This window comes from Lepidochelys olivacea, assembly GCF_965140295.1.
Source record: "Lepidochelys olivacea isolate rLepOli2 genome assembly, chromosome: 2".
NCBI lineage: Eukaryota > Metazoa > Chordata > Testudines > Cheloniidae > Lepidochelys > Lepidochelys olivacea.
In genome coordinates, this window is record NC_140412.1 from 136541748 (window position 1) to 136558196 (window position 16449).

Below are 16449 nucleotides of genomic sequence, written 5' to 3' on the forward strand. Positions count from 1 at the left end.
TGTGAATCACTTGTCCATAAGCCCCAGAGAGAGAGAGACACTTCACATGATTTAAGACATTGAGACAAATTTATGTAGCTGTAGACAGGAATTTCCTGATTCAAACACAAGCACGAGAGGGAACTTCCTGTTTCCTCTTTCTTTCCTCCAAGAAAGATTTTTAGGAGGATTTACTAGTACTCCAAGCCATTAATTCCCTGGAATATATAGCTCAGGTTAGGTATAGGATTACCATTTACTGTACTGCAGCAAGAATGTAATGTCTGTGTTAATCTAAACATGACTCTACTCTGCAATTCAGAAGTGCCACTATACTATATGTTTCTGTATGCAGGTTGGTACACCAATAATGCATGTCCAAACCCTGATCCAGAAAACGTACTAGGACAAAACTGGGACCAGAGTGAAAACCATGGCAGTCAATGCCATATTCAGTATACAATTTGTAAGCCAGTGGACTTCTGTGCACCTAGCAATAGGATCAGAACCTAAGGCCTGGTCTACACTATGAGTTTATGTTGGATTTAGCAGCGTTAAATCCGAATTAACCCTGCACCCATCCACACAACGAAGCCATTTTTTCGACATAAAGGGCTCTTAAAACCGATTTCTGTACTCCTCCCCAAGGGGATTAGCACTGAAATCGACATCACCTTTTCGAATTAGGGTTAGCGTGGATGCAATTCAAAAGGTATTGGCCTCCGGGAGCTATCCCACAGTGCACCATTGTGACCACTCTAGACAGCACTCTGAACTGGGATGCACTGGCCAGGTGTACAGGAAAAGCCCTGGGAACTTTTGAATCTCATTTCCTGTTTGGCCAGGCGTGCTCATCAGCACAGGTGACCATGCAGAGCTCATCAGCACAGGTGACCATGCAGTCCCAGAAACAAAAAAGAGCTCCAGCATGGAGCTAACGGGAGGTACTGGCTCTGATCGCTGTATAGGGAGAGGAATCTGTGCTATCAGAACTACGTTCCAAAAGATGAAATGCCAAAATATTTAAAAAAAAAAAAAAAAATCTCAGAGGCCATGAGGGACAGAGGTTAAATCAGGGACGCAACACAATGCTGCATGAAACTTAAGGAGCTCAGACAAGCGTACCAGAAAACCAGAGAATCAAACGGACGCTCCAGAACAGAGCCCCAGACATGCCGCTTCTATGCTGAGCTGCACACAATTCTAGGAGGGACCGCCACCACTGCCCCACCCCTGTCCATGGACTCCAATGATGGGGTACTTTCCGCCATGCCTGATGATTTTGCAGATGGGGAAGATGAGGAGGAGGAGGAGCTTGGGGACAGCACACAGCTCTCCCTGACAGCCAGGATCTTTTTTATCACCCTGACTGAAATACCCTCCCAACCCAACGAAGCCAGAGAACGGACCTCTGGTGAGTACCTTTTTAAATATAATATAGGTTATAAAAGCATGCGTTTAACGATTAAGTAGCCCGAGGACTTGGGATGCATTCGTGGCCAGTACTGCTACTAGAAAAGTCTGTTAACGTGTCTGGGGATGGAGTGGAAATCCTCCAGTGACATCTACATGAAGCTCTCCTGGAGGTACTCTAAAAGCCTTTGCAGAAGGTTTCTGGGGAGAGCAGCCTTATTCCGTCCTCCATGGTAGGACACTTTACCACGCCATGCTAGTAGCAAGTAATCTGGTATCATTGCATGACAAAGCCTGGCAGCGTATGGTCCCGGTGTTTGCTGGCATTCAAGTAACATCAGTGCTTTCTCTCTCTGTTATCCTCAGGAGAATGATATCACTCATGGTAACCTGGTTGAAATTAAACTCCCCTATTAAGGGGACATTCTGAGGTGGCCGTTCCTATTGGGCTCTTTGCCTGTGGCTGAAAAGAAATCCTCCCCACAGATAGCCACGTGGGAGGAGGGGGGCGTGTGTGTGTGCGCATTGGCGCTGAGCTGTTTGCATTTGGCTAGCAGGGATCTTCCCTGATACCAGCGAGGCGGTGGGGGGAGGGGTAAAGCGATCATCCCAGATAATTGGATCGGGGAGGGAGTTAGTTTGGTTTCTGCTGCTGCATGTTAACAGGAAAACCGCAGCACTAAATGGCCAGCTCAACAGGCTTTGCTTAGTATGGGAGAGGAGGGCGCTGCTGTTATGAAGGTTGAAGAAGCCGAAAGACTATGGCTTACCATGGCCGCCTGCAAGCCAAATTCTGTTGACCGGCACCACATGTGTGATCTCGAACACCAAAGCCACAGGCACTCAATATAAGATGCAAAATGCGACGTTGTACCAAAATCACATGTGCTATGTAATGTGAATAGTGTTGTTCACTGTGAAAGCGTATAGCCATTGTTCTGTAAAATGTATCTTTTAAATATTTCACTCCCTTTTTCCCTCCAGCAGCTGCAAATGTTTCAAGCCTCCCTCCTCCGTCCCAAAGGCTCTCTCAGATAAGGCAGCGGAAAAAAACACATGCACGATGAAATGTTCTCTGAGCTCATGCAGTTGTCCGGCACTGACAGAGCTCAGCACAATGTGTGGAGGGACACAATAGCAGACTACAGGACAGTGGCCGATGAACGTGAGGAGAGGTGGCAGCAGGAAGATCAGAGGAGGCATGAAACAATGCTGGGGCTACTGTGGAATCAAACAGACATGCTCCGGCGTCTGGTGGAAGTTTATGAACGGCAGCAGGATCACAGACTGTCGCTGCAGCTCCTGCTTAACCGCCCTCCCTCCTCTCCAAGTCCCATAGCCACCTCACCCAGATGCCCAAGAATGCAAGGGGGGGGGGGGGAGAGAAGAGGCTCCAGGTACCTAACCACTTCACCCCAGTGGACAGCTCAAGCAACAGAAGGCTGTCATTCAACAAGTTTTAAAGTGGCCTTTTCCTTCCCTCCTACCATAACTCACAAGGTAGCCCGGGTGGGGTATCTATTAATAAAGAATACATGTTTTTTAAACGATAGTGACTGTTTCCTTTGCAAGCAAGCTGTGATCGAAGGAGGGAGGGTGGGTGGCTTACAGGGAATTTAGAGGCAGCCAACGGGGTGGGTTTTCATCAAGGAGAAACAAAACAGAAGTGTCACACAGTACCCTGGCCAGTCATGAAACCGGTTTTCAAAGCTTCTGATGCGCAGTACTTCCTGCTGTGCTCTTCTAACCGCCCTGCTGTCTGGCTGCGCATATTCAGCGGCCAGACGATTTGCATCAACCTCCCACCCCACCATAAACGTCTCCCCCTTACTCTCAGAGATTGTGGAGCACACAGCAAGCAGCAATAACAATGGGAAGATTGGTTTCACTGAGGTCTGAGCGAGTCAGTAAACTGCACCAGCGACCCTTTAAACGTCCAAATGCACATTCTACCATCATTCTGCACTTGCTCAGCCTATAGTTGAACATCTCCTTACTACTGTCCAGGGTGCCTGTGTATGGCTTCATGAGCCAGGGCATTAAGGGGTAGGCTAGGTCCCCAAGGACAGCTATAGGCATTTCAACATCCCCAACAGTTATTTTCTGTTCTGGGAAGTAAATCCCTTCCTGCAGCCGTTTAAACAGACCAGAGTTCCTGAAGATGCGAGCGTCATGAACCTTTCCCAACCATCCCACATTGATGTTGGTGAAACGTCCCTTGTGATCCACCAGTGCTTGCAACACCATTGAAAAGTATCCCCCGTGGTTTATGTACTGGTTGCCCTGGTGGTCCGGTCCCAAAATAGGGATATGCGTTGTGTCTATGGCCCCACCACAGTTAGGGAATCCCATTGCAGCAAAGCCATCTAGTATGGCCTGCACATTTCCCAGAGGACTTTGGAATGTTTCATCATTTTTAGAGGTAGGTGAATCCTGCAGAAAAATATTGTGTAAGAATCAGAAAATTTAAAATGAAAACACTTCAGCGGAGTATGCAAGTTTACTTGCCAGAAAAATGCATGTGACCAACTTTATTTTCAGGAATGCTCACAAAGCACAAGTTTTAAATTTTTATGCCAGAATATTAGCAGAAAGTGAATTTACTTTCTGCAAAGATGTGCAGTGTCTCAAAAGTTATCCCCATTCAGATCCCGATTCTGAAAACTCTTATGTTTAGGCTCAACTCTAAGCATGCAAGCAGACCCACTAACTTCAGCATGGCTACTTACATCCTTCACACATGAACTGTTAGTAATTAAGCATCTGAGCCTCACTCCGGAAACACAAAGTACTCTGTGATTTGGGGTGACCAGTCAAACCCAAGCAACAGTTCAAATTTTGGATTTAAATTTTTCAAAAAGCAAGTCATAGATAAGAGGTTCTGAATACTGAACATGTTTGAGAAGAGTCTCAAACAAACAAAGATTCAATCTGTGTTAAAGGCAGTGTCCATTGGGGAAGCACAAATAGTCTCACAAGAGGCTTCTGTATGGGGAGAGATAAAAATGACTGGGACTTTTCAGCTTGGAAAAGAAATGACTGGGGGGGGGGAGAATATGATAGACGCCTATAAAATCATGACTGGTGTGGAGAAAGTAAATAAGGAAGTTATTTACTCCTTCTTATAACACAAGAACTAGGGGTCACCAAATGAAATAGGCAGCAGGCTTAAACAAAAGGAAGTATTTTTTCCCACAACGCATAGTTAACCTGTGGAACTCTTTGCCAGAGGATGTTGTGAAGTCCTGATGTTAATTAAGATTCCACAGTGGGAGGGGGTGGCAAGTAGTGTGAATGCAGAGGCAATTCTTGAACAACAGTTACTGTTAAGTAACTTTTCAAAGGTCTGTGTACCCTCACTTGAGAGAGGGAGAGAGAGAGATCAACAAGCGGTGCTCCACCAGGATAACTGGACAAGGAGTTTAGCTTAATACAGGCAGTAGGACAGCTCTCTGAAACATACCACTGGAGCACAATGCTAAATCCAGGAGTAGTGACTGGTGAAAACATGCACCAAACTCAAAGTACTCCTTTGCAAATGTACACTAAGGGAACCAAGGCATCATATGTTGCTCTTGGAAATTGCCCAGCAAGAACATGACTCCAAGTGACCGGGGTCCTGGCTACTTCCTTCTGTTCTCCAAGCACAGAGACCCCAGTGGGGTTCAGGGCATCCCACAGGGCATAATTAATGGGACACGGTATGACAGTTAGCTGGATGAGTAAAACATCCTGTCAAAAGCATCCAGCTTATGCCGTCCTGTCAGAAGGGCCAACAAGGTAACTCACTGTGCTCCTTACTCTCTTCTGTGTTGTCCATTTCACCTATGGAGCTAGTCAGAGAGGTGTCCTTCAGCTAATACAGGATACATCTTACCACTCTTATATACAGGAGGGGAGTGAGAATGAAGAGGGAGACAGCCAGCCTTGGCCAGCTTGAGAAGGCCAGAGCTGATGGGTAGGACCAGCTTCTCCAAGGTTTGCATTTTATTATGTTCAATAGATGTCTCTGCTGCCATACACTACAGTTTGCAACTGTAGTGTATTTCCCTTTCTCCCCAGTAGTTCCTGAAACTGTCTGTGTTAGTCATGAAGGGAAACAAATGAAGCACCAATATGATCCTCTGCTAAGGTGCCATCTTATGTTCCTACAAAGGAGATTTTTAAGATTCCTCTGAATGAATCTCATCCCATTTCTCAGATATAGGCAGATTCTCCCACAGATCTTAAAGGCCTGGGCTGGGGCAGTTATCACTGCTGGAAGGGAAGGTTGCCTTGGTACTGGGTGAGGAGGTGTCTGCGATAGAATCAGAGTCAGTGTCAAAATCAGGCAGAGAGTTAGTTTCACAGCCTCCAGCAAGGGTTTCATGAAGTCCTGTATGTAGTGCTACTTCAAAAGCTTGAGAGGGCCCTGCATGATATCCTTTTATGATGTCTGGATCTGAAGGGATGAAAGACGACCGGGGTCTTGAGGTCAAGTTGGGGAACCAGGTTCATTTCCTAAGGGGTTGAAGGCAGTTCCAGATTGAGACTGGAAAAGTCAGTACAAGCACAGAATCAAGCAGCATAGAAGCATGTGCTTGGGGTGATTAGTAGCCTCATTTGTGCCCCACACACGCCAGCATGGAGAAAAGTGAAGGCATTACTGAGATCTTAAATAGCGAGGAACCTACGTCAGCGCAGAGATGTCTCCCTCTGTAAGGGTATAGAAGAGACCACAGCGGTGCCATTGGCTAGTACCTGGGGCCCTCATTGAGCTAGGAGTATTAAGGAACAGAGAGATGGTGCTTCCACTTTCCTTTTGCTTACATCCCTCCTGTGATGACATGTTTCCCATCTTTTACCTGCGTGGACTTGTAGAACTGAGACCAAGGCATCGGCATCAGAGAATAGATGCCGAGTTGGTGGCTGGGGCAACTATGTCAAATGAGGAGTAGAGACAGAGCTGGGTGCTTCCGTGTTGTTAAGGCTATTGAGGGCCGAATAGGCAGTTGCCAGTTTCGTGCCGCTTTTGATTTACCAGCACCAGTGGCATGAGGTAAGAGATTCTGGCCCAGCATAAGGCCAAGGAAATTCCAGTCTTGGGTCTATGAGAAGAAGTGGAGCTGAGACTGGAACAGAAAAATATCTTAAGTCCCATGACAAAGAACCTCGTAATTAAGGCTGGTCTCAGTACACTCAATAAGTGCATCAGAGTATCAGGCTGTATGTATTGAGAAGACAGATGAGCTTGGATCCTCAAACATCTCTCCCTTCTAGTGCAGGGAATGAAGTTGTGGTAAACTGCACACTTGGGTTACCAAGTGTATCTGCTGTCAATATAGAAGGCACTGGGTACGGGCATCAGTCTCCAATATGATCTGGTATCATCTCTTGAGACTCTTAAGGAACTCAGGGGCTCAGCAAAATCCCCAGGAGGGGCTGAAGGTTCCTGAGACAAAGGCAGACCATATATGATATGCTACCTATACAACTCTACACAACCTACCTATGAGGAAAAAAAAAAAAAAAAAAAAACTATAATAAGGGAAGATCTAGCCTGAGGACATGAAGGCAACAAAGGAAATTAGGACAATGTCATATGAGATCTCTCATGCACCCTTCCCCCTCCTTTATGGATATCTGCACCCCTCCCAAAAAGTAATTAAATCCCTGTACCCCCTCGATGCTACCTGCATCAACCCCACAATCCCCCTGCATGTTGTTAAAGGAGTTCATTCACCAAAAAGCTCTACTGCACAGAAGGGGGGGGGGGAGAAGGGGGCTGACCATCTCAGTGCAGGGTCCCCCACCCCTATTCACAGAATCATAGAATCACAGAATATCAGGGTTGGAAGGGACCTCAGGAGGTCATCTAGTCCAACCCCCTGCTCAAAGCAGGACCAATCCCCAATTAAATCATCCCAGCCAGGGCTCTGTCAAGCCTGACCTTAAAAACTTCTAAGGAAGGAGATTCTACCACCTCCCTAGGCAACGCATTCCAGTGTTTCACCACCCTCCTAGTGAAAAAGTTTTTCCTAATATCCAACCTAAACCTCCCCCACTGCAACTTGAGACCATTACTCCTTGTCCTGTCCTCTTCTACCACTGAGAATAGTCTAGAACCATCCTCTCTGGAACCACCTCTCAGGTAGTTGAAAGCAGCTATCAAATCCCCCCTCATTCTTCTCTTCTGCAGACTAAACAATCCCAGTTCCCTCAGCCTCTCCTCATAAGTCATGTGTTCCAGACCCCTAATCATTTTTGTTGCCCTTTGCTGGACTCTCTTCAATTTATCCACATCCTTCTTGTAGTGTGGGGCCCAAAACTGGACACAGCACTCCAGATGAGGCCTCACCAATGTCGAATAGAGGGGCTCAATCACGTCCCTTGATCTGCTGGCTATGTCCCTACTTATATCCAGCTCCTCGTCCACTGTCACCCCTAGGTCCTTTTCCGCAGAACTGCTGCCTAGCCATTCGGTCCCTAGTCTTTAGCGGTGCATTGGGTTCTTCCGTCCTAAGTGCAGGACCTTGCACTTATCCTTATTCACCAAAGACAGAACTGCAATTAAGGCTCTAAGGATTTGTGAGAAGGTTGAGGGATGGAGAGCATATTTTCCCCCCCAACATAGTATCCCTTTGCAACCAAGGTTTTAGCTGACAAACCAGAACTAAAGCACGAACCCATTCCAATTCTGGATGTAATGTGGAGTGGTGAGTTTAGACGCAGGGATTAGAATGCTAATTCCTCCCCTACAAAACACTCCGAGGTGCAGATTTCAAGACACATGCTTGGTCCATTTCTAGAATAAGTTCTGATAGTAAGAATTGATGTGAACACTCGTACCAGACTAAATCAGATCTCTGGCTGGCAAAATTTCTGACTTCATGGGCTCTTTTGAAGGGGGAGCTCATTTGGCAGTAAATGAAAGGAATTTCAATGTCTGTATAAAAAAAATGGTGTTTTTCCTTTGTCACTATCTTCATGCATATTTTGGATGTGAGTGACGCGTATTCTTTGGCACTTGCCTACTGGAGTCTCAAAGAATGTAACAGATCATAGGCCTCGCTACAAACAGACCCAGTGATCTTATATTGTCCTGGGTACCATGAGGGTGAATTGTACAGATGATCATTAAATGTTTAAGAATAAAAATAAAAATAGAGCACCTCTTTTGCAGTCAGAACAACAACAAAAAACTTTCAAACCTTCCTATTGGTTCCCTATTACCAGCTGACCTTTCCAGCAGTCTCCTACAATGCTTCAGTGCAGACCAAATTCATTGCTGGTGCAAACCACTGAAACCAATACGTTTCTATAAGGATGAATTAGATCCTGTGTATCTAAAACCAAACACAGTAAAATTTCACTGAAGTGAAATTGCAGAGGTAGCATTTATGGATAACAGCTGGAGAACATTAACTCTGTCTCTTTCTCTTTCTCCCTGGGGTTGAAAAATGTTGCTGTTCAGACAGGAAGCAGTCATATACCACACTGCATACTACAAGATTTACAGGATACAAGAACAAGTTGCAAAGCATTAGAAATAATGCAGTGGGGGAAGGGCTGATGCAGAACCTATCACAGCAGAATAATTTTAATTGTCTCATATTTTAAGCCTCACTGATGTAGTTTACACAGAACAGAAACTGGTCCAATCGCTGAACATGAAAACTGGACAGGACTTAGCCATTTAAAATGGTTAAATATCACTCCCCATTATTTACTCTTCCCTGGATCAGGCCCTAGATGAGCAGAAGTGCTAAGTGCACTTAACTCCCACTGAGGTCCATGGACATTAAGATGCTCAGCACCTACCTGAAGGTGCTCACAACACATTGTTAAAAACTAGGACCGAGATCATGTAAACAAATTGGAAAGGCTAACCAGGTGTTTGATTTCACTCAGCCCTTATTGGGATCCAGCAGCGGGCAGACAGAATGACCCTTGGAAAAAGTTATTGACATGACTAAAAATGCAGACTCTACTGGTGGTTACAGGCTGATAAAGCAATAAAGGGAGCAGGAGTTACAGCAACAAAAGCTATGTTAGGTAACAAGCACACCCAACTACTTCAGCTATCCATGTGTATATGCTTCATCAGGGACTAGTAACTCAGACCCTACCTTGCCGCTCCCTGTGCGGAAAATGCTGTTATTTTAAAATGCAGTCTTTATAATGGCAGACTATGTTGGAGTTAGCACCCCTACAAATAGGGTATCGCAGCAGAATTTATTCAGTTAACTTGCTGCAGTTGTGCTCACTCTTAAAAGGGGGAAACCAATTTCTTTTACTACAAAAAACAAAAAGTGCTTTTACTCTTTTACCAGCTCTGGCAGCTTCTTTCAGAAGCTTTCCATTTGCCAAAAATCTTGGAAATATAAATGTTCCCTGCCAATAACTTCGACGACATGAAGATAACAGACTAATCATCATTGATTAGCCAACACAGTCTGCAGAGAGAACAGACACGTATAAGGAGCTGTCAGGGAGAGAGACGGGTCAGTTGACACACCAGGGAAAACTTTGCCGTAGACACTTCAAAACCATGTAGCAGCAGCTCAGTGAGGCAGAGCCACCCAGGTGGGAAAGGGTTACTGCATGTAAAGCGCATACAGGCAGCATTCAAGAGCGATGGGAGCTATATAAGAGTAACCAGATTTGCAGAGTGACCAATTGGTGTCAGTACAGGAGAGGGCATAAAAAGTAGCTGAGGCTAAAAGGACGCGCAGTGAGGCTGGAGAGGAGAGGAGGGGTGTGTGTTTTAGAGCTGGAGTTTCTAGCTCCCATCTAAGGTCCAGCTGCTTTACACGAATGTATAGGAAATATTGGTTTGAACATCCTTGATATTTCCCATGCCACCCATATGGTGGCCGGAAAGCTCCCCCTCTTTCTGCCCTCCCCAACTGCAAACAAGCTTCAAAAGTTGGGCTACAAAGGGAAGCGAGCCAAACCCATCCCGCAACTGGCCAGCCCCCTCCCCCGCTCTCCCTACTGCCTGGGAAGGGAACTTTTCCCACTCTCGGGCTGGGGACACACACAAAGCCGACTCCGCAGCCGGCTGGACGTCCCCGCCCGCCCCAGCCCGAGGAAGGAAGGCGAGGGGAGCGGGGTCCCGCCCAAGGCGCCCGGCGACTAGCTGGGCTGGGCTCACTCACCCTCACTGCCGTACTGTTTGCCATTGTTCGCGCCCATCCTGCAGGCTTCATGCTCTCCGGCTGCCCGCACACACCATGGCTCCCCGGCACCGAAAGGAGGCGACTGGGGCGGGGACCCCGCTGGTCCGGAGGTTCGGCTTTTACATGCTACAGGCACTCGGGTCCTTCAGGGGGAGCCAGCCCCGCCCCACGCAGCCACCCCAAAAAGGGGGGGCGGAGAGAAAGTGAGGGGAAAGCCCCCGGTGCCCTCACCCCGCGCTGCGGGCACCGCGGCTGGCCAGCAGCTCCACTTATAATCCACACACGGGTCAGCAGCAATCCCAGCGCGCAGCCGCCTCCTCCTCCCGCCGGCAGCGACTGATGCGCCTTCCGCAGCCCGCTGGGGCGGGGCCGCTGCTCCTCGGGTCCCGCCGGCGCTGCCGGGCTCCCCTTCCCCGCCCGCGCCGGGAGGGCGCAGCAGCCACTTGTTCCTCGGCCCCGCGCCGGGCCGGGCCGCGCTCGCCGCCCTGCTCCGCCCGCTCCAGCGCCGCAGACTTTTGTTAGCGCCAGGCGCCTCCTCCCCGCATCGGTCGCTCCTTGGGCCGAGAGGGCTGGGCAGAGGAGGGCCAGGCTGGGGTGGGGGCTGCAGCCTTTTAAAGACACAGCGCGCGCTCCCCGCACGCCCCTGGGGCCCGGCCTGCGGCGGCGGAGCCCAGAGGCGCCTATTTAAGCAGCTTGTAAGGTTTCTCCGTCGTGCGAGGCAGGCTGGTGGTGTGTATGTGTCAAGGAGGAGAGTTGGAGACGGATTTCTTATGAAATCCCCACTGATTCTCGCCCCGGCCCCACTGGCTGATGTGTTTGGGGAAATCCGTTGTTTCTTCCCCACCTATCTGCTCCCTGCCAGGGCATGTGTTTTCCGCTGGTTTGCACTGTAATTAGAGACAGCATGATGAGCTGCTCTCTTTTGTCCCACAAGGGTGTGGGCTCAGCAGGAGTTTCACAGATTGGGCCTGATCTTCATGTGAGTGGCATTGAAGCTCTGGCTGTAGATCAGGGGTCACTAGGTTCAGTGTTTATTTTGTCTTTTTCATGCCACCTGACACAGCTGTTGGTTAAATGACCATTCTTCACTGATATTAAAGACATTACTCCTGATGGGAATTCTGCACCAAAATATTAAAAAGTCTGCACACAATGTTTTAAAATTCTGCATATTTTATTTGTCAAAACAACAATATAATTATGTGAGTAATTTATTTCAAAATACCTTTCAGTAAGTATATCTGTAACAATACAGACAAAAAAGAATCAGGAAATTTTTATTGGAAAATAGATTCCTGACTAGGCATATTAATACAGAACTTTGAGTAATAATTCATTTAAACTGCAATACAGAAACGTGTTTCCTGCACTCCTCAGAAGCAGTACAAAGGTTTGGACAAGTCATGAGTAACGGAGGAGCTGAGGGGGAGGGAAGTAACTGCTGGGAAGGAGCCTGGGCGTGAAGCTGGGGGGTTGTTGGGTGTGGGTGGGAGTTTAGAACACAGTTTTTGGGGGGGATGAGAGAGGGATTGTTAGGGACTTGAGGAGCCTCCCCCATGCAGACCCCGGCTTTCCCTTAGCCTCGCTCATTCAGTCAAGCACATCTTTCCCTGTCCCCATGTGTCCCTGCACCCTCATTCAGCCACCCCTCCCCCATCCAGGCCTGCACCCTCACTCAGCCACTCTACCTCCTCCATCCCCATGTGGCCCTGCACCCCCTCCCTGCACCCTAACTCAGCCACCCCTTTTCCCCCCATCCCTATATGCCCCTGTACCCCCATTTCCATTCAGCCCCTACTTAGGGTTGCCAGGCATCTGGAACACCCGGTCAAAAAGGGACCCTGGTAACTCCAGTCAGCACTACTGACCGGGCCGCTAAAAGTCCAGTCTGTGGCACAGTGGGGCTCAGGCAGGCTCCCGGCAAGTCCGGCTCCGAGGTGCAGGGGCTGCCACGGGGTCTCCCCGAGCTGCGGGGGCAGCACCTGCGGGCAGTGCACAGAGCCCCCTGGCCGAACCTCCGCCTAGGAGCTGGACATGCCAGACGCTTCCTGGGAGCTGCCTGAGGTAAGCGCTGCCTGGCTGGAGCCCCCATCCTGAACCCCCTCCCACACCCTAACTCCCTCCCGGAACCTGCACCCCACACCCCTTCCCACACCCCAATACTTTGCCCCAGCCCTAAGCCTCTCTTGCACCCCAAACCCTTCATCCCCGGCCCCACCCCAAAACCCACACCTCCACATGGAGCCTGTACCCCCTCCTGCATCCCACTCCCCTGCCCCAGCCCTGAGCCCCCTCCTGCATTCTGAATCCCTTGGCCCCAGCCCAGAGCCCCCTCCTGCACCCCAAACCCCTCAGCCCCAGCCCAGAGCCCGCACCCCCAGCTGAAGCCAGCACCCCAAGCCCCTGCCCCAGCCCAGAGTCCCCTCCCACACCTTGAAGTCCTCATTTCTGGCCCCACACTGGAGTCTGCACCCCCTGCCAGAGCCCTCACCCCCTCCTGCATCCCAATGCCTGCCCCAGTCCAGTGAAAGCAAGTGAGGATGGGGGAGAGTGAACAAAGGAGGGAGAGGAGATGGATTGGGCAGGGCAAGGGTGTTCGGTTTTGTGCAATTAGAAAGTTGGCAACCCTACCCTCACTCCAGTCTGTCCCCCACCACTAGCCCTTCTGAACCCCTATCTGTGACCCCCCCCCCCCCGCCCAGCCACATGTGCCCCAAGCTGTCTGTCCCCCCCATACCTCCTCACCTGGCCCCAAAGGCAGGGCACTGTGAGACACGCAGCCTCTTCTCTTCCGTATCTGCAGCTTACTGCTCCTGCCTGGGAGTGGCTGCTCTCTATTCTGGTGCCACAGGAACCTCTACTGGCTGAAAGTTGTAACTGCAGCACCTCTCCAGCAAACTATTTTTCTGCTGAGAAAATAAATTCTGCATGGGGACATGAATTCTGTGCATGCGCAGTGGCACAGAATTCCTCAAGGAGTAACACATGCAGCATATACTATTTCAAGCTTCATTGACCACTGGGTATAGTGTCCCTCATTTAGGGTTTCTGTGATACCTAATTAGAAAGGTCATAAATTTGCCATGGCACTTTAGAGATATACACTCACCATACGTGTAGAAATTCAATCCCTTCTGAGTTTAGGGAAATATTTGTCTTAAAAATTGACAGTTTTTGTGAACAGTTCTACATCACAACTGTTTGCAGAGCAGAGTCCACAAGTAGGTTCAAAAAGCTATTTGCAGTACATAAAAACTCTGATCCATGGTGCCCCTTTTGGCCCAAGCAGTTAGCCAGTAAGTGGGGGGCCTTGGAGGACTGTTTCTGATAGGAGAAAATGAGGATTCAAGTCAGGTATTTCTTTGTAAATAAACAGGATTGCAACACAGAATGTACGGAGCCCTGTTCACCTGAACACAGTAAAAACAAACAGCAGGAGGCAGTCTTCACAATTCCAAGCCTGTCATTTCAGTCAGCACTCTACCCAAAAAGAAGCTTCTTTGGTTTACTTTCAAGGCCATGCTACCAGTGCTTCTCTGGTTTTCTGGCTGCTTCCTCCGTTCTTTCAGTTTGCTTGCTCCTCTGACACACAAACTCTGTGTTTACTATCAGTTCCTAGGGAAACCACCTGTTATTCTCTTCAACTCCGTTCTTTTCTTAGGCTTTCCATGTATCCAGTGCTTTACGCGATAGTTTATATTGTTTCATCTATCTTATTGCATGAAGGAGCTTCATTGCTTCTCCCCCATCCCCACCCCCACTCTTTACTCAGAATAAAGGGCAGCTAGCATGCTCATTAGCTTCACCAAGGTCTGTGATTGTCCATAGATTAGAGACACTTGCTGGCAGCTACCAATACCCTCCAACATAACACTACATATTCTTGTGTGCCGGTTGACAAAGAGCTCCATGTACTATCCACATTGTGGAAGCACCAAACACAGCTCCATACTTAAAATTGTGTTGAACTGAGAAATCCTGCTGTAAATACAATCTGTTAGGTATAGAAAAAGGCATTACTCTCCCAAGAATATCAACACTTACTCTTTAAGTAATGGTTGTGTCTACAGGTTACTGGTAATAAACTGGTTCCAGAAAATTAAATCTTGGTCTAAACTAATATATATTCTTAATTTCTGTTCTTAAGCAGATCTTTTTAAGAAAAAAAGATAGCCAGTTTGTGTGTTCACATATAAAGGGAGTGTAGTGGGCATAGCTGATATTGTCATGGGAAACAATGGCACTGGTGACTGACAGGCTGTCTGAGATGGAATTAATTAAGTAGTAATCCCAATGAAGCAGGTCATGAAGGCTTTTTTTTTTCTGACTGCTTTTATAAATGCTTGGGGCCTGATCCCAGATGGTGCTGAATGCCCTCATCTCTCCCGGGAATCAGTGGAATTGCAGGCAAACAGCATAAGTTAGTTGCTCAGGTGCTTAAGTCTTTGCATGATCAGGTCTAAAGGATGCACACAACTTGTTTTCTCCAGGCTCAGAGGATGAGGCTCTAACATCCAGATGAACTCCCTTTCACAAATAATATTTTTAATATAGTATAAACATCATGAAAATAAGGTAAAATGCTTCATTTGAGTATCATGAAACTCAATAACACCTTTCTAACTCTTCTATATTTCCCTTCCTGTTGTAATCAATGGAGGGAGTAGAGGTGGCCACTGTTTGCCTCCCTTGCAAGAATGGAAAAAGAGGAGCTGTCACCAATTCAAGACATATGATCCTTACTATTTACTGTTCTTTCTTCCACCTTCGAAGGGAGACCATGCAAGTTTAGTAGGCTTCCATCCCATCCTGAGGGGCGAGACCTAACCTGCAGAACACTAGTGACTCCTCAAGTAGGAGAGGGGGAAGATGGATCTAAACCAGAGGTGAGCAAACTACGGCCCGCAGGCCACATCCAGCCTGTGGGACCGTCCTGTCTGGCCCTTGAGCTCCTGGCTGGGGAGGATAGCACCTGGCCCCTCCCCTGCTGTCCACCCTCCCCCACAGCCTCAGCTCACCGTGCCGCCAGCTGCGAGCTCCTGCCGGGCAGTGCAGCCGCGAGAGCCGCCAGTGGCCGGCCTGTCCCGATGCTCTAGACTGCACTGCGGCGTGGCTGGCTCCGGCCGGGCGGCGCGGCTGCCAGTCCTGGTGCTCTGAGCGGCATGGTAAGGGGGCAGGGAGCGGGGGGATATTGGATAAGGGGCAGGGAGTCCCGGGGGGGGCAGTCAGGGGACAGGGAGCAGGGGGCGGTTAGATAGGCGTGGGAGTCCTGGCGGGCTGGTCAGGGGTGTGGATAGGGGTCGGGGCAGTCAGGGGACACGGAGCAGAGAGGGTTGGGTTGGATAGGGGGTGGGGTCCGGGGGGGGCGGTTGGGGCAGGGGATCCTGGGAGGCAGCAGTCAGGGGACAATTGGGGCAGGGGGCGATTGGATAGGTGTGGGAGTCCCGGGGGGACTGTCAGAGGGCAGGGGTGTGGATAAGGGTCGGGGCAGTCAGGGGACAGGGATCAGGGGTGATTGGATAGGGGGTGGTGTCCCGGGGAGACGGTTAGGGGCGGGGGGTTCCGGGAGGGGGCAGTTAGGGGACAAGGAGCAGCGGGGTTGGATGGGTTCTGAGAGGGACAGGAAGTGGGAAGGGGCGGATAGGGGGCAGGAGCCAGGCTGTTTGGGGAGGCAAGCCTTCCCTACCTGGACCTCCATACAGTTTTGGAACCCCGATGTGGCCCTCAGGCCAAAAAGTTTTCCCACCCCGATCTAAACTGAATGTGTCATGAAGCAAGGTTAGTCATCAGTTTAACCATTTGTAAGTAGGACTGGTCAAAAATTTAATGAAAAGTCCATCTTCAGCCAACATATTTTTTACTTGGAAATGCAGCTGCAGTGCCTCATTGAAGTTGT

General features: G+C 49.0%; 1 protein-coding gene across 4 annotated transcripts in view; it reads right to left on the reverse strand.

Annotated features, from left to right (window-relative positions):
- The window catches only part of FBXL7 (F-box and leucine rich repeat protein 7), a 337214-nt gene extending 326114 nt beyond the window's left edge, over nt 1-11100 (reverse strand). For all 4 annotated transcript variants that reach the window (XR_014710221.1, XM_084619055.1, XM_084619056.1 and 1 more), the window contains exon 1: nt 10533-11100. Coding sequence is in view for 1 of the 4 variants with exons in the window: in XM_084619055.1 (XP_084475181.1) it covers nt 10533-10569 (37 nt within the window). In the remaining 3 variants the exon portion in view is untranslated. The remainder of the gene's footprint in view (nt 1-10532) is intronic.
- Between the last annotated feature and the right edge of the window lie 5349 nt (nt 11101-16449).